This window comes from Ranitomeya variabilis, chromosome 5, assembly GCF_051348905.1.
Source record: "Ranitomeya variabilis isolate aRanVar5 chromosome 5, aRanVar5.hap1, whole genome shotgun sequence".
NCBI classification, from domain to species: Eukaryota; Metazoa; Chordata; class Amphibia; order Anura; family Dendrobatidae; genus Ranitomeya; species Ranitomeya variabilis.
Genome location: NC_135236.1, coordinates 361749419 through 361768535, shown reverse-complemented (window position 1 = coordinate 361768535; position 19117 = coordinate 361749419). Strand labels below are relative to the sequence as shown.

Here is a 19117-nt window from a genome sequence, read left to right as displayed (position 1 = left end):
TGTGGGGGAGGGAGACACTGAATGTTCGGTCTGTCAGATATGACGAGATCCAGGATAGGGACAAGTCTGTGATGCCAAGAGGTAAGAGGATCTGTAGCAGAAGGGAGTGGTCCACAGTGTCGAAGGCAGAAGACAGGTCCAGGAGAAGGAGGACAGAGTAGTGTCACTTGCTCCTGGCAGTTAGTAGGTCATTGGTGACTTTAGTTAGGGCAGTTTCAGTTGAGTGATGGAGACGGAAGCCAGATTGTAACCGATCAAAGAGGGAGCAGGAGGAGAGGTGGGAGGACAGTTCAAGATGGACGTGTTGCTCCAGTAATTTGGAGGCATAAGGGAGAAGAGATATCGGGCAATTTCTAGACACAGAGGATACGTCGAGGGAGGGCTTTTTGAGGATGGGTGTGATCTTGGCATGCTTGAAGGATGAGGGGAAGACACCTGTTTGTGAGTGAGAGGTTGAAGAGGTGTGTTAGGGTTGGGATGAAGACCGTGGAAAGGCTAGAGAGAAGGGGGGATGGGAGTGGGTAGAGCGTGCAGGGGGTGAGGTGTGATCTTGACAGGAGGGTGGAGAACTTATCTTCTGTCATGGTGGAGAAGCTGGTTTTGGAGGAGCAGGGTTGAGCAGCTAAGAGGGGCAGTGGGCGCTGTGGGCGAAAGCTTTCTCTGATCGTATTGATCTTCTGTTTAAAGAGACAAAGTCTTCAGCAGAAATGAGAGGGGAGGGAGGGGGTGCAGGGGGATGAAGTAGAGAATTGAAAGTGTTGAAAAGCTGTTTAGGGTTGTGAGACAGGGAGGATATGAGAGATGAGAAGTAAGTTTGTTTTGCGGCAGTGAGCGTGGACTTGAAGCTGGCGAGGGACTGCTTGTATGCAGTGAAGTGGTCGGCAGAGCGGGATCGCTTCCATCTCTGCTCAGCGATCCTGGAAGCCCATCTCAGTTCTTTGGTCAGGCTGGTCATCCAGGGCTGCCTATTGAGTGTACAAGTTTTGCTATGCATGAGTGGGGCGGCCGAATTGAGTGTTGCTGTTATTGTGGTGTTATAAAAAGTGGCAGCAGCATCTGTGTCATGAAGGGAGGCTATGTCTGTAAGAGGGAGAAGGGACTCAGAGAGTGATTGTAAGTTAAGATCTTTGAGATTTCTGCGAGGGTGAGTGAGCTTGTAGAGTGGGGGTTGCACAGTAGGAGAGGAGAGGGAAGAGAATGTCAGTAGGTTGTGGTCAGACAGGGGGAGGGGTGTGTTAATGAGATTAGTAAGGGAGCGGGAGGTGGGTGAAGATGAGGTCCAGAGTGTGGCCATCTTTGTGAGTGGCCTCAGAGGACCACTGAGTGAGGCCAAAGGAGGCAGTCAGTGATAACAGTTTAGAGGCAGCTGAGGTGTAAGTGTCAATGGGGATATTGAAATCACCCATGATGATAGTGGGGATGTCAACAGAGAGGAAATGAAGTAGCCAGGTGGTGAAGTGGTCGAGAAAGGTGGAGATGGCTAGTTCTGGGGGGCGGTAGATGACAGCCAGCTGGAGGTTGAAGGGGGAATAGTGTTATGGCTGGACCTGGTGGTTAGGAGCACCGGGAATGACCTGATAGTCAAAACTGCAAAATAGAGCGAGCTCTGGGAAGTGGGAGCTCTGCTGACCGCAGCCCTAATCTATTATCACACACACTAGAATTAGCCGTGGATCGTACCTGACTCTGCCTAGACGACTCGACACAGCCTGAGAGGTAACTACACCTAAAGAGAAATATAGCCTCACCTTGCCTCAGAGAAATTCCCCAAAGGAAACGAGCAGCCCCCCACATATATTGACTGTGAGTTAAGAGGAAGGCACTAACACAGGAATGAGACAGGTTTCAGCAAAGGAGGCCCAACTTACTAAATAGACAGAAGATAGATAAAGGGATCTTTGCGGTCAGCACAAAAAACTACAAAAAGCCATGCAGAGTGAGCAAGAAACCCCCCGCGCCGACTCACGACGCGGTAGGTGCCACTCTGCAACCCAGAGCTTCCAGCTAGCGAGACAATATCATGATAGCCAGCTGGACAAAACTTAGCAGGTACTCAGAAATATATTCAGCACACAAATGAACAACAAATGAGCTTAACAGGGACTTAGCTTCTGCTGAAGTAGACAGGTCATCAGGAGATCCAAGTGAGATCTGAACCAGTACAGATACATTGACAACTGGCATCAGGTAACGATCTGAGCAGAGTTAAATAGAGGAACCAGCCCAGTCTTAAACGATGCAGCTGAGGAAGCCACCTCCAGACCAGCAGCTCCACTTTCAGCCACCAGAGGGAACCCACGGACAGAACTCACAGAAATACCATTCCTGACCACAGGAGGGAGCTCGAGAACAGAGTTCACAACAGAATAGATTCAGACAGAGTGCACCTCAAATGAGGGAAGAGTAGCGGAGGGTGGTAGCAGGATTGGAGTGAAGGAGCAGGTGTCGGACATGAGCAATCCAACCCCTCCACCAGGTTTGTTGGTGGAGCGAGGGGTGTGAGAGAGGTAGAATCCGCCATAGGAAAGCGCAGCTGGAGATGCCGAGTCAGAGGGGGTGAGCCAGGTTTCAATGATGCCGAGGAAGGAGAATTTGTTGGTGATGAAGAGGTCATGGATAAATGGCAGTTTTTTGCAGACGGAGCGTGCTTTCCATAGTGCCCCAGGTAAGGGGACCGGGGGAGTGGGGGCTGGATGAATGGGTATGAGGTTGCCATGGTTGGGAAAACGTGAAGAGAATCAAGGCAGTGGGTTAGAAATGAGTGTGGAGATATGTTGGGGAGGGCCAGGATTTGGGGATACATCACCAGCAATGAGGAGTAGCAGACAGAGCGTTAGAAGGTGGGAGCAGGATAGGACCTGATGTGGCCATGTGTGCCTGGAGAAAAAGGATTGCATATGGAGGAACAGTTCTGAGGAGAAGGTGAGATGGCTGGGGAGTATTGAGGGAGAAATGACTAGTTCTTTAATAGGTTGAGGGATTGCAGGAGATTGTAAGAAGGAAAGTAGTATAGGAGTAAAAGAGAAAAGAAACCGAAACATTGTAGTGTATTCTGTTACCTTCCAGTCAATTCCAGTTCAATTCAATCTAATTCAACGTAATTAAAAAGATGTATTTTAAAAGATGGAAGTTAAAAGATGAATGTGGCAGATGCCTGCATGTGAATATATCCCCAGTTAAGGGCAATCAGGTGTGAATGAGGAGGTGGCTGGGTATGGGAGACCAGATGTAGAGAGTTAGGCAGAGGTCATAGAGAGGGAGGGGTTGGACTGACCACTCAAAGAGATGCCAGAATAACATAATGAGAGACATGAAACAGATCATGGAAACAAGAAGATAGGTAAGAAAGCATACTAAAAAAGGATTACATGTGCTGCACCAAGACATTCAGATCCAGGGAAAGCATAGAAAAATCAATGCAATATACAGAGACATTCAGGAGCCAGGGAGAGCTGGGGAAAGTTAGTGCATACCATAGAAAATCAATGCAATATACAGAGACATTCAGGAGCCAGGGAGAGCTGGGGAATGTCAGTGCATACCATAGAAAATCACTGCAATATACAGAGATATTCAGGAGCCAGGGAGAGCTGGGGAAAGTCAGTGCATACCATAGAACATCAAAGCAATATACAGAGACAATAAACAACATGACTGATGTCAGATGTATTGACCATCTTAGTGGTAAGTATACTATGTTTTTCTTTTATACTGCACAAAGAAGCTATCCAGGAGGCGCTGTCCTTTAATGGACAACCATCTAAATGCCATGAGATTCTTATATTTAAAGTTTGTGAGGGATATGTTGAGTTATGAGTCATAATACATACTTATATGCCTGGGAACAAAACTAGTTCTTTTACAAAGATAAGGCGATGTTCACACATTCAATATTTTACACCATTATATTTAAGACAAAATCACTAGTGGGACAGTCAGAGGAAAAGTATAATAGAAACACGGCACCACTTCTGTATTTATCACCCACTCCTGGTTTTGGCTTACAAATGCTAATGTAAAATACTGACCAAATACTGAAAATGTGAATGAGGCCTAACTGTGGCATTTCAAAATATTATCAAACTTCTAAAAATTGTATGTGCATAAACTTTAAGGCCAGCACATATGGCTTAAATGGAACTCATCATCAGATTCATAGTGCCCAATTCACAACATCATACACTGGCCAAATCAAAAGCAGTATGCATCATACACTGGCTGAATCACAAGTAGAGATGGGTGAACCCGAACAGTAAAGTTTGGCGTCCGTATTGAACACCTACTGTTTGATCATGGACACCGAACATTGACTTCCCCAGGAAGTCCGTGTTACTGTTCGGGTTTGGCCCCCCAAAACATTGGGTGTTTGTCGCGCTGTCATATGCATGACAGCGTGGCAAACACCAATTCTGATCAGCGGTAAAATCATCACCGCTGGACAGACAGCTGTCGTTCCGACGCTGTCAAATGACACCATGGGCCCCCAGCCATGATCAGAGATATAAAGTTTACCTCCAGTCATTGTTGTCAGCTGATGGGACTACTGCTCCCATCAGCCGCTCCTGTTCTCACTGTTATTAGTGGCAGTAGAGGTGGGAGAAGGGAGTATTCATCAGCCGACTCCTGCACTGTAAATAAACAATAAAAAAAACAGCATGGGTTCCCCTGGATTTTTGATATCCAACCAGACAAAAGTGACAGCTGGGGGCTGCAACCCTCAGCTGTCAGCTTCAGCAAGGCTGGTTATCAAGAATAAAGGGGTCCCCACTCCAATTATTTAAATAAGTTATTTAAAAAAAATGGTGTGGGTTCCCTCCATTTTTGACAATCAGCCTTAGTAAAGCTGACAGCTGGGGGCTAGTATTCTCAGACTGGTAAGGGGCAATGGATATTGCCCCTCCAGCCTAAAAATAGCAGCCTGCAGCTGCCCAGAAAAGGCGCATCTATTAGATGTGCCAATTCAGGTGCTTTGCCCAGCTCTTTCCTCTTGCCCTGTAGCGGTGGCAAGTGTGGTTCATATTTGTGGGGTTGATGTCACCTTTGTATTGTCCAGTGACATCAAGCCCACAGGTTAGTAATGGAGAGGTGTCTATAAGACACCTATTCATTGCTAATTCTATAGTTATATGGTAAATAAAGATATTAGAAAGTATAAAGTATTTTATTTGAAATAAAAGCAAAACACTTTTATTTTTTTATTTAAAAATAACAAACACAGTTCTGCTCACCTAACACCCATTCCACTGAATGGAGCCAGGGTCCCTACCCCTATATCATGCTGCTCTCACATAGGCTAGCAAAACTTGGTGACAGATTCCCTTTAAAGAATGTCTCCGTTGGGGAATAAATATCTTACTTTTCCCTCTATAGAATGGCAAACTAAATATTTAATTGCTACTATATTCTCCAGTAAGATGTGGAGAAGCAATAGTGCCCACTGTGTATTATATTGGTGCCAGGCAACTGTTCCAATCTTTTTGGGTGATGTTTAGTAAGCTCAATACTTGTACAAATTGTTCATCATTATGAAATCTCAAATGAAAACTAAAAGTTTTTTTCTGGTTTCCCTTTTTAGTGTTACTTATAGAATAACATTGACAAGATGCAATTATATCCTGATGCACCAAATTTTTTTTCTTACCATATACAGTGGGAAAAAAGTATTTAGTCAGCCACAAATTTTGCAAACTTGAAAAAGGTGAGAGAGGCCTGTAATTGACATCATATGTAGACCACAACTATGAGAGTCAAAATTGTGAAAACAAATCCAGAAAATCACCTTGTCTGATTTGGCAAGATTTATTTTGCAAATTGTGGTGGAAAATAAGTATTTGGTCATTAACAAAAGTTCATCTCAATATTTTGTTATATATCCTTTGTTGGCAATGACAGAGGTCAAACGTTCTGTAAGTCTTCACAAGGTTGGCACACACTGTTGGTGGTATGTTGGCACATTTCTCCATGCAAATCTCCTCTAGAGCAGTGATGTTTGGGCCTGTCGCTGGGCAACATGGACTTTCAACTCCCGTCAAAGGTTTTCTATGGGGTTGAGATCTGGAGACTGGCTAGGCCACTCCAGGACCTTCATATGCTTCTTACGAAGCCACTCCTTTGTAGCCCTGGCAGTGTGCTTGGGATCATTATCATGCTGAAAGACCCATCCATATTTCATCTTCAATGCCCTTGCTGATGGAAGGAGGATTGCACTAAAAATCTCATGATTCATGGCCACATTTATTCTTTCATGTACATGGATCAGTTGTCCTGGTCCCTTTGCAGAGAAACAGCCCCAAAGCATGATGTTGCCACCCTCATGCTTCACAGTAGGTATGGTGTTCTTTGGATACAACTCAGCATTCTGTCTCCTTCAAACACAATGAGTTTTGTTTCTACCAAACAGTTCTACTTTGGTTTCTTCAGACCATATGACATTCTCCCAATAATCTTCTGGATAATCCAGATGCTCCCTAGCAAACTTCAGATGGGCCCAGCCATGTACTGGCTTAAGCAGGGGGACACATCTGGCACTACAGGATGTGAGTCCCTGGTGGCGTAGTGTGTATCTGATGGCAGCCTTTTTTACAGTGGTCCCAGCTCTTTGTAGGTCATTCACTAAGTCCCCCCATGTGGTTCTGGAATTTTTGCTCACCGTTCCTGTGATCATTTTGACCCCACGGGGTGAGATCTTGTGTGGAGCCCCAGAACGAGGGAGATTATCTGTCTTGTATGTCTAACATTATTTTATTATTGCTCCCACAGTTGATTTCACCAAGCTGCAGAGTCAGTCTTCCTAGCCTGATGCAGGGCTACAATTTTGTTTCTGGTTTACCATAGTAGAGTTTAGAGTGTGACTGTTGGAGGTTGTGAACAGGTGTATATACAGGTACAGGTGTATATACTGATAACAAGTTCCAACAGTTGACATTACTACTGGTAATGAGTGGAGGACAGAGAAGCCTCTTAAAGAAAAAGTTACAGGTCTGTGAGAGACAGAAATCTTGCATGTTTTTAGGTGACCAAATAGTTATTTTCCACCATAATTTGCAAAATAAATCTTGCCAAATCAGACAGGTGATTTTCTGGATTTGTTTTCTCAATTTTAACTCTCACAGTTGTGGTCTACCTGTGATGTCAATTACAGGCCTCTCTCATCATTTTAAGTGGGAGAACTTGCACAATTGGTGGCTGACTAAATACTGTTTTTCCCCACTGTATTAAGAAATTAGCATATAATATACATGATCAATAGAATGACTTATTGCATTTCTTTGAATTCCCTGTACACAGATTATGTTGTATTGTATTTCTTTACCTACTATGTCTCTTCTCCATCATTAGTTAAATATGTAGCCATTTAAATCTAACTATTAAAAGCCTATTTTTTTCTAGATAACATCCGTGGGGTAGAAATCTGTACTATGTCAATGAGCTCTCAACAAAATCAATGTATGCACATTAGATTTACGAAGAGTAAAGTGAAGAAAAATGAACATAAGGTAAATTAAAATTACCTCTCAAAGAGCTGCAGTTAAACAGGCTGCCAATCACACGACAAATGGGCAGATCACTGGGTGAAATTATCTTTTTGGCCTGCTTAAGAAAATCGTTGTCCTTGGCAGCACATCATTCTCTGCCAATGTGCTGCTGAGAAAAATGACAGTCTATTTGCATGGAAATCTTTGTTACTGAGCTTTCTGTCTGTATTGTAAGCTTGTTCTGCCTGTCTAAAGAGGCTAATAAAAGGCTACTGATTGTCAAATATATAGCCAACCATTCGTCACATAATACAGCAGATCGAGTGGCTTAAACCCACTAGTCTGGAGAAGCTGAGAAAGTAGGTTCAATGCCACATATGTAGACAGGGGTATGAGTGCAGTCCAGAGGCGTAGCTGGGGTTTTGGCTCAGGGGGGCGAAGCTTCTGAGTGGGCCCCTAACCAGGTAACCTTGATTACAACTCGGTGATGCGCCCTAATACTGGAGTAGAACCTCAGCAGATGACCGCGCTGTTACTGAAGATAATCTCTATATACCGACCAACATGGATATAACCGCCATATGGTCAGTGGTAGATACCAGCCCTACAGAACATATAACAGATCACAGCACGGTTACAGATAATGACTTACCGCTGACGTTCTTTATGATGGAATTGTTCACTTTTCCCGTCTTTTCCATCTGACCCAGACCGACATGACAACTTCTTCCAACAACGTCTCAGCTGAAGAGAATACAACAAAGACACGTTTCACTTCTCGCATTCCAGCCCCATCACCATCTATTCCCAACCTGCACAAACTCCTCATCCTGCTGCTATCCCAATACTGAGCCGCTGCTGCCGTATGTGTCCCTATTAGGCTGTGTGCACACGTTGCAGATTTTTTTGCGTTTTTTCGCTATAAAAATGCGAAAAAACCGCATACATTATGCATCCCATCATTTAGAATGCATTCTGCAATTTTTGTGCACATGATACGTTTTTTTCCGCGAAAAAAACACATCGCGGTAAAAAACGCAGCATGTTCATTAATTTTGCAGATTTTTTGCGGATTTCCCACTATATTATTGCATTGGGAACCTCTGGAAAAATCTGCCAAAAAAATGCACCAAAAACGCGCAAAAAACGCGGATTTCTTGCAGAAAATGTCCTGTTTTGACAGGAAATTTCAGCAAGAAATCCTGAACATGTGCACATAGCCTTACTGCACCTGATACCCCAATACTGAGATGCTGCTGCTGTATGTGTCCTGATTACTGCCCCTGATACCCCAATACTGAGCCGCTGCTGCCGTATGTGTCCCTATTACTGCACCTGCTGTATGGTTCTCTATGCCCTCTAAATTCTAAGGCATCCCTCTATAATATAGCAATACCAGGTGCAAGTGACCTAGAAAACAGAGCCCACTTTTTTTCCCCCCTAGAAAGTAATATTGTCCTGTGTGCCCCTTTGATAGTCACAGTAACCTGAGTTCCCCTATAGCAATAAGTGCCCACTTTACATTTAATAATGTCCCATGTCTCCCCCCTGTACAGCTCCCTTATACACAGTATGATGCTCTCTTATACACAGTATACTAACCCCTTAGTAGCCTCCAAACTGATGGCTCCAACACTGTAATCCCCACACTGTATGATGCACCAGATCATCCTCAATATAGTATAATGCACCAGATAGTCCTCAATATAGTATAATGTACCAGATAGTTCTCAATATAGTATAATGTACCAGCTATTCCTCAATATTGTATAATGCACCCCCCATAGGCAGACCCTGTAGTATAAAGCAGCACCCCTATAGGCAGACCCTGTAGTATAAGACAGCACTCCTATAGGCAGACGCTGTACTATAAGGCAGCACCCCTATAGGCAGACCCTGTAGTATAAGACAGCACCCCCATAGGCAGACCCTGTACTATAAAGGCAGCAACCCTATAGGCAGACCCTGTAACATAAGGCAGCACCTCCATAGGCAGACCCTGTAGTATAAGGCAGCATCCCATAGGCAGACCCTGTAGTATAAGGCAGATCCCCATAGGCAGACCCTGTAGTATAATGCAGACCCCCCAAAGGCAGAACCTGTAGTATAAGGCAGACCCCCCATAGGCAGACCCTGTAGTATTAGGCAGACCCCCCATAGGCAGACCCTGTAGTATTAGGCAGACCCCTTCATAGGCAGACCCTGTAGTATTACGCATACCCCCCATAGGCAGACCCTGTAGTATTAGGCAGACCCCCCTCATAGGCAGACCCTGTAGTATTAGGCAGACCCCCTCATAGGCAAACCCTGTAGTATTAGGCAGACCCCCCCATAGGCAGACTCTGTAGTATTAGGCAGACCCCCTATAGGCAGACCCCCCCATAGGCAGACCCTGTAGTATTAGGCAGACCCCCCCATAGGCAGATTGTGTACTATAAGGCAGCACCCCTTAAAAAAATAAATACTCACCTCTTCTTCCTGGTTCCTGCGCTGCTCTGAGCTCCTGCTCGCCTCGGCACTGGGCAGTGACTCGTCACATCCCCTGTCAGCGTCGCCGACGTCAGACGCTGACAGGGGAATGATGGGGGAAGTAGCGCAGCGCAGTGCTCCTTCCCTCATCATTGCGGTCAGCTGTATCGGCTAAATGCCGGTACAGCTGATCCTGTGATGAGAGGCGGGGGGCCTACTGCTGGCACTGGGCCCCCCCGCCTGCTCAGGGGCCCCATAGCGGCCGGCGGCAGAGCAGGGAGATCGATTCTCCCTTCTCTGTCGCAGAATATAACTGTATCGGCGCACGCCGATACAGTTACAGTAGCGTAGCTCCAGGTCGGCCCCCTCAGAGCACCGGGCTCGGGGCACCCGCACCCTCTGCCCCCGGTAGCTACGCTACTGGTGCAGTCACTAACTCATGGGGATAGTTAGGGACAGGTGCACACTTGTAGCAAGCATACACATATAGGGGCAAATACACATGGATAGACTGAAGCGCACTATGCTTGCCTACTTTTGACTGGGTAGACATTTAAACCATGCTGCTAAACACTGCCAAACTAATGTGTTAGCTTCCCATGTTGTGAATATGGCTTCTTCATCACACCCCAAAATGAATACAACCTAGACCCCCCAAAAATAGACAAGAATTGTAGCATTCACTAATCTGGTCCATTTTACATATTAGAATACTGCATGCAATGTAAAGGTAGCTCTAACATCTGTCCCCAATATGGATGAACACATGGAGCCAATCATATCGGCAATTTGCCAACACACCTGGCTCATTTTTTAATATGGCTTCAACTTTTATCTTGCCTCTTTAAAAAAAAAAATCCGAAAAGCAGTGAAAATATTATATGTACCCCAAAAAACAAACTATTACACAATTTAATGGATGGAAACATAAAAAAAAATATGACTCTTGGAATACGGTGATAGAAAAATATTTTTTTAAGGTTTTATTGTAGAAAAGTAGTAAAACATTTAAAACCTATATATATATTTGTTATTGAAGCAATGATATTATTGACACATAGAATAAAGGCATTGTGTCAATAATGCATATGGTGAATTAAACAATGTCACGTCGATGTCTCGCACATCTCAGCGATGCCCTTCTCACTGTATTCACCGTTCTGCTTTCCCAGCTCAAACCATCTCCCTGAGCTGCCTTGTGCTCACTGCCAGCTCTGCCACCTCTCTATAAGGAGGCTCAGACAAATCATACGGGAATGTAATCATACTGTTCTGTGCAGTGTTTGCCTTCTCCAGCCCATCCATAGACAGCAGCAGGCTTATTAGGCAACTCCTACCACCACTCCTTGACCGATCGTTGGTTCCCTTCTGCTTGTCTCTGGATCTTGTGGGTGCATGTTTGTTCTGTTTCTCCCATTATCAACCTGGCTTGTATACCTGTCCTGCCTGACCTCTCCGCTCCTGACCTCAGCCTTATACTCTGATCCTGTGCTGCCTGCCCTGATCCCAGATTGTCTGACTACATCTTTGTCCTCCTGTACCTTGTGCCCATGTCTCTAACCCTCCAGTCAGCAGCTGCAGTCCCAGGGACTGCCCTGGAGTGATACCTGGTGACTATTGGTGGCAAAGTCTATCTTCACCATTGGAGACTCTAGTGTATACCCGGTAGTCACTTAGTTACATCCTGCTAGGGTAAGCCCAGACCATGGTGCAGTGGGCACACATCAACTAGCCTTACAAACAAAATGTAAATGCAAAAATATCTATAACAGAATAGGTATTTTTTTCCATTCCTCAACAGGAAAGGTTAATAAAAGTGAATTAATACTAATCATCCTACAAGACCTGCCACCCCCACAAAAAGCACAAACTCTCAGCTAAGTCAAAAAGTAAAACTGGTATGGCTCATCGATATGTGGCAGCGAAAATACGAGAAAATAATTATGCTTGGTGCTTAAAGAGATCCTCCCATCTCCAAGATCCTATCCCAATATGTATTACATGTAATCATAATAATATTAGCAAATACTTCCAATTAGAAATGTAGTATAGGTCTTCTGATTCGCTAAGTCGCTTTTCACATGTGCAGGGCATTGCAGTAGCTTAGATATCCATGGTTATAGCCACGTATAGTGCGTCACAAAGTAACAGTCTTTGTTAGTGGCTGCAACCATGGATACCTAAGCTACTGGAATGCCCTGCACAATCGGTATGCACCATAGCGAATCAACAAACTATGTTACATTTCTAATGGGAAGTATTTGCTAATATTATTATTACACTTACTACTTATTGAGATAGGATCTTGGGGATGGGAAACCCCCTTTCAGTCCCAAACTTGTCTTCTTATTAGGGGAATATGCATAAATGTATTATTCTGCAGGTTATGTAATTATGTTATCTAAAAGTGGATTTTCCTTTAAGGAAGCGTCTTCTTTGCTCTTGGCAGACAGTATGGGGAATCCCAGAGATTACAGAAATTGGGAAGTAAATATGAAAGTAATCTAGTTCATACTAGTCTTGAATTGGCAAGCTGACATGTTATCAAGTCTGGTTCCGGGTAAAGCATAATGTAAATAGCAGCCTTTTTTGGAGAAATAGAATGTTAAGCGTTTTCTTTCCAAATGCAGGTACATGTTCAGGCTAATTGCTTTGAAGTGGGTGTTTCTGAGCATGTTTTTGTAACTATGAAAACAGTACCAGATTATTGTGGCATTGAAATAAGCAAAGAGTATTATGTACAAGGTAAGCTAATACAATTATTTTTCAGCCAAATATATACTTATATGGGATGCATAATAAAAATGCTAAAAGATGTGATAATTGACTGTGATTTCATGTTCGTTATTTGTACACATTATACTATACAGAATTAGAGTTTAATGTCTTTTTCTGATCTCTGCAAGCTTCCTTCAAAAAGTTAATTTGGCTCAGTTTATGAGTTGTAGGTTCCTAAAGTTTCTCTTATTCTCATTTCTCATTGGTAATTTAGTACAATGCACTACCCTTGTGAAAGAAATCATCTCTCCGTGCACTGCCTTCTTAGTCTTGAGTTTAGACACAGCAGCCAATCAGAGGAGGCAGAAGTGCAGGGGGAGGGAGATAACAGCAAACTGAACCAATGATGAGATAGGAGATGTGTTTATGACTATGACAGACTTCCTGTAGGCACTGTAGCTCGACTGTAGTCACAGATTCCAGCTCTGTCCAAATTACTCTGAGCTAGATGAAGCAACTGTGGTTTGTATCTAACCTATAAGTTATAAAAGAAGAGTGACATATGACCACCAACATATCGACCATCCATGCTTTAGTTTTTTTATGAGCGAATTATATACTTGTGTTTATACAAAGCAGCTGATCAGAGGAGGCCAAGCTGCAGAGGAAGTAAAAGGGCAGTAGCCTAAACACAGATAGGAAATGGTGGATGTCATATGGATGTCACATGGATGTATGGCATGTCATCACTGAAGAAGTAATCAAAGACTAGTGGGGATAACTAAAGCAGTAATGCTGGAATAAAAGACTCTGTGGTCACAGTTCATCCTTTCAAGTTTTTTTAAGGCACTTTTTCTTTTGTCAAAGGAAAGTCAAGCTTACCCACGTAAAGGTCCGTGGTAAATACGCCAGTCTGAAACGTGTTTGGTAGATATCCCTACAAGGGGTTGTGACTTAAATTGAAGATCTTGACACTAGAATCGTTTACTCCTTCTCCACTTTTTCTTTTTTGGCTTGTAGCAGTCAATAACATGTTTTGGGGAGAAATTCTTCAAAATGGTTCACATGGTTCATGAATTTTGTGGCAATCTAAAAATGGTCTTTATTTTACCTATTTTATTTTTGTGATATTTTAGAATTAATATTTGCATGTTTTGTAAAATGTCACAAAAATTGGGCCAAATTTTTTTTTTAAATAGTGACTTTTCAAAAAGTTGCAAATGATGAATCAGGGGAAAACACTAGGAAGCCTAAACCCTTACCACAATGGAGAACTAAAAAACCAGACAAGTCAAATACATAAAAAAGGGACTAAAAATACATAAATGAAAAGAAGAATATATGATGTTAAAAAAAGGTGTAAAACACACAAAACTATACAAAAAAACTAAAAAACAATAATAAATTAGCTCCTTTGACTTCCTCCTTCCTCCATGCAGGGACGCCGGCTTACTCACCACCCCAGCTCCTCGGTGTGGTCTCCCGACATGTCCCTCTTGCTTCCAGGAACTAAGGCGCTCCTAGTTCGCGCGTGTGCAGAATTTCATGTTCTTAAAAGGGCAGCGCGCATATTGTAAATGCCCTCAGCTTGTTGCACCTGCAACCCCATAGCTGGGAGGCATCCTGTATAATTCCTCTCACCAAAAGGAGTCACCAAGCAGCGTGTGAAGTCATTAGTGAGTAATGTGTAGTATTCTAAGTGTCTTGAACCTGTGTGCCTGGTCCCAGTGTTGTCAGTCCTGTATCTGGAGTCCCCTGATCCCAGTGTGATCAGTGCCTGAACCTCATCCTCTGGTCCAGGAGTGGCGAGTGCCTGAACCTCATCCTCTGATACTGGAGTGGCCAGTGCCTGAACCTCATCCACTGGTCCTTGTGTGGCCAATGTGTGATCATTTTCCCATGGTCCATTTGAGGTCAAACCCTGATCCACTATGCTAGACTGGTGCGCCTGAACCTAGCCTGAATCCGTGTCAGTAACCATTCTGTAGAGATGCCAGAACTTATTAGTCTGAACAGAGACCTAACACTATTCAGTGTCAGCGAACCTCAGCAGCTGCAGTACCGGGTTTTGCCCAGGTACTTGATGGTTACCTGCAGCTCAGTCTCCACCATCAGGAGCTCCAGTGAACACCAGATAGTTGCTTAGCTACGCCGCTTCCTGGGCAGGCCCGATCCTGTGGCACAAGGAGGCAAAAACAAAAATATGGTTAAGGTTAAATTTGCTGAAGTCAGAGAATTTGAATTTCAAAAGATCCTCTCATTGCTAAGAATTTAAAATTTTATGACCGTCATACAGAGCCATGGTTTTCCTATCCTGCAGTGATCAAGGCTATTTATTTTTAAGCCCATATTTTTTTGTTCACTGTAAATGAGAATGTAAACGGTCTTTCTCTAAACAATCTGTTAGCTATTTTGATTAATAAAGAGTTGCAGTTAACCATCACTTTGACTACATCTTTCATGTCAAATGCTACAGTTTGCCATAAACATATGCTTTTTGTTTTTTTGTCTTGCGTCAAACCACAAGCTATAGTATTTCTCATTCTTTGCAATGAGAAACATAATCTGTTAGACATTAGAGTAAAATATTCTACAGGAGATACCTAGAGGAGTGAGGGCCCTGCTTGCAAAGTTATAATCTATGAGGAAGTAGGTGAGACACGAAAGGTAAATGGTAAAAAGTGCTTGCATTGTATGGTCAGCCATCAAGAGTAATAGGTAGTGATACACAAAACAAATCCAATAATGAAAAAAGACCCCTATAGAGAAAGTATAAACATGAATAATCTTTATTGAATTACTGAAAAAAATTATAAAATTCAATAAAATGCGAGTGAATGGGGAATAAATATAAGAAAAATGATGACAATGACAATTGCATAGATGATTCATATGACTTTCTATGTCTTACAGTATTAGGAAAAAAATAGTAACCTAAATAGTCAATGAAAAATCAGTGAAAATAATTCATAGTAGAAAAAACATCAATTGACTATTAGTCAAGCTACCTAACAATATAAAGGTATTAATATAATAGTGGATTCCCATATAAAAAGCACATCTTTCCAATACAGTCATGGCCGAAAGTGTTGGAACCTTTGAAATTGTTCCAGAAAATGAAGTATTTCTCCCAGAAAATTATCGCAATTACACACGTTTTGTTCTGCACAAGTTTATTTCATTTGTGTTTATTGGAACAGCACAAAAAAAACAGAAACAAAGGCAAATTAGACATAATTTCACACAAAACTCCAAAAATGGGCCAAAATGGGACAAAATTGGTGGCACCCTCAAGTTTAATATTTGGTTGAACGCCCCATGGAATAAATAACTGCAATCACTCGCATCCTATAAAAATCAGCAAGGTTCTTATACCTCTCAACTGGAATTTTGGACCATTTTATTTTTTGCAAACTGCTTCAGGTCTCTCATATTTGAAAGGTAAATTCTTGCAACAGCAATTTCAAGATCTCTTCACTGGCATTCAATGGGATTTAGATCTGGAATCATTGCTGGCCATTTCAAAACTCTCCTTCACTTTGTTTCCATTCATATCTGCGAACTTCTTGATGTATGTTTGGGTCATTGTCGTGCTGGAAAACATATGACCTAGGAAGCAAACCCAGCTTTCTGACACTGGGCACTACATTGCAAACCAAAATCTTTAGGTAACCTTCAGATTTCATAATGCCTTGCATACAGTCAAGGCACCCAGTGCCAGAGGCAGCAAAACAACTCCAAAACATCAATTAACCTCCTCCATATTTGACTATAGATATTGTGCTTTTTTCTTTGGAGGCCTCATTCCATTTTGGTAAACAGTAGAATGCTGTGCATTACCAAAAAAAGCTCTATCTTGGTCTCATCTGTCCACAAGACACTTTCCCAGAAGGATTTTGGCTTACTCATGTATATTTTGACAAACTGCAGTCTAGTTTTTTATGTTTATGTGTCAGTAGTGGGGTCTGCTTGGGTTTCTTGCAACAGCGTTTTATTTCATTCAAATGTCAATGGATAGTTTGCACTGACACTGATGCACCCTGAGCTTGTGGGATGGCTTGAATTTCTTTGGAGCTTGATTTGGGCTGCTTATCCACCATCTGGACTGTCCTGTGTGTCAACCTTGCAGCAATTTTTCTCTGTCATGCATGTCTAGGTAGATTAGTTACAGTGCCATGGGATGTTAACTTCTTGATTATGTTGTACCCCTTGGACAAAGGAACATCAAGATCTCTGGAGATGGATTTGTACCCTTGAGATTGGTTAACAATTTTTGTTCTCAAGTCTCCAGACAGTTCTCTTCTCCTCAGACAGACACGCAATGCAAAGATTGAGTCAACTTATTCCCTCTTTATCTGGTTTCAGGTATGATTTTCATATTACCCACACCTGTTACTTACCATAGGTGAGTTTAAATGAGCATCACATGCTAGTATCAAACTTATTTATGTACAATTTTGAAGTGTGCCAACAATTTTGTCCAGCTTTTTGGGGGGTTTTATGTGAAATTATGTTCGTTTTGCCTTTTTTCTCTGTTTTTTGTTGTTCCAATACACACAAAGGAAATAAACATGTGTATAACAAAACGTGTAGTTGCAATAATTTTCTGGGAAAAATACTTCATTTTCTGGAACAATTTCAAGGGTGCCAATACTTTCGCGCCATGACTGTATATGTTCACCTTTCATAAATGCGTGTATATGGAGAAAGGGATTCTATTATATATGCCAATTAAGAGATATCACTGTTGTGAATTGACCTTTTGGCTCCCTCTTGTGGTCACTTGTGATATGACACTTTGATATTCCTTCCCTTGCTTGGTACCCACCTGGCTTCGTTAGTCCAGGGGTGTAGCTATTTGAACTTCCTGGATTTTCAGTCTGGTGCCTGGCATCATTGTAATCAGATCCTTCTGTTTGCTCCTATCTGCTGGTCCTGGTTCTATGCAAAATTAAGCTAAGTCTTGCTTTCTTGTTTTTGGTTATTTTCTGTGCTCTTATTTTTGTCCAGCTTGTACTAAATGTGATTCCTTATATTGCTGGAAGCTCTAGGGTGCGGATATTCTCCCCCCGTGCCGTTAGACGGTTCGGGGGTTCTTGAATATTCCGCGTGGAGTTTTTGTGAGGGTTTTCGCTGACCATATAAGTCATCTTCCTATATTCTGCTATTAGTTAGCGGGCCTCTCTTTGCTAAAACCTAGTTCATTTCTTGCGTTTGTCTTTTCTTCTTACCTCACCGTTATTATTTGTTGGGGGCTTGTATCCTACTTTTTGGGGTATTTCCTCTGGAGGCAAGAAAGGTCTTTCTTTTCCCTGCTAGGGTTAGTTAGTTCTCCGGCTGGCGCGAGACGTCTAGAATCAACGTAGGTACGTTCCCCGGCTGCTGTTATTTGTGTGCTAGGTTCAGGTATATGGTCAGCCCAGTTACCACTGCCCTATGAGCTGGGTTTTATGTTTGCAGACTTCGCTATTGTCTCTGAGACCCCCTGCCATTGGGGTCATAACATATCACCTATGGTGGTGGAACTCATGAGTAGAAATATTTACTCCCCATTCACTTGCATTTAAATGCTTTTATCATTTTTTTCTGTCATTTAATAAAGATTATTCATGTTTATGCATTCTCTATAGGGTCTTTTTAATTATTGTATTTTGCATCAATATAATGAATAAGGTATTCAAATAACACAGCTTCAACCAGTCTCCAGCTAGTATCTGAATAATTACAGATACAAAGCACTAATAAGTGCATGGAGGGTGTGTAAACAGATGCTATGAGAGATCAGATTTGGAATAAAAGTTTGGAAGGGCAAAGCTGGAATAGTTGCATAAGTGAGATGAGGCGATAGGCCTGTCTAAATAAGTGCGTTTTTAGGGCACGCTTAAAACTGTGGCTATTGGAAATGAATTGAATTTTCCTGAGTAGTGCATTCCAGACAAGTGGTGTAGCTCACGAGAAGTCTTTGTGATGGGAATGGGAGGTTTGGTTTATTGAGGATGTTAGCCTTAGGTCATTTGTTGAATGGGGGAACAGGTAGTCAGAGATGAGGGAGGAGATACAGGGTGGGGCAGAACTGTGGAGGGATTTGTGGGTGAAAGTGATAACTTTACATTGGACTCTAGCAGATAGGCAACAAATTCAATGGCTGGCAGGCGGTTGAGGCATTGGTGTAGCGATTGGAGAGGAATATGTTCTTGACTGCTCCTTTCAGGACTGATTGAAGAGGGGGCAGTTTAGCACGAGGGAGACCGATTAGTAAAGAGTTGCAGTAGTCCAAGCGAGAATGAATAAGAGCAACAGTAAAAGTTTTTGCAGAGTCAATGGTAAGAAAAGGTCAAATCCTAGAGATGCTGTTGAAGTTTAGATAATATGAGCGAGTGAGTGATCGAATGTAGGAGGTGAATGAAAGATCTGAATCAAATATGACCCCAAGACAGTGGACATGGAAATGGAAA

The 19117-nt window shown here is 42.6% G+C and overlaps 1 protein-coding gene across 5 annotated transcripts in view; it reads left to right on the top strand.

The window, feature by feature from the left end:
* The window catches only part of IL17REL (interleukin 17 receptor E like), a 290191-nt gene that overhangs the window by 113366 nt on the left and 157708 nt on the right, over nt 1–19117 (top strand). For all 5 annotated transcript variants that reach the window (XM_077264875.1, XM_077264877.1, XM_077264876.1 and 2 more), the window contains exons 4-5: nt 7390–7496; nt 12575–12689. In XM_077264875.1, the coding sequence (XP_077120990.1) occupies nt 7390–7496; nt 12575–12689 (222 nt within the window). The remainder of the gene's footprint in view (nt 1–7389; nt 7497–12574; nt 12690–19117) is intronic.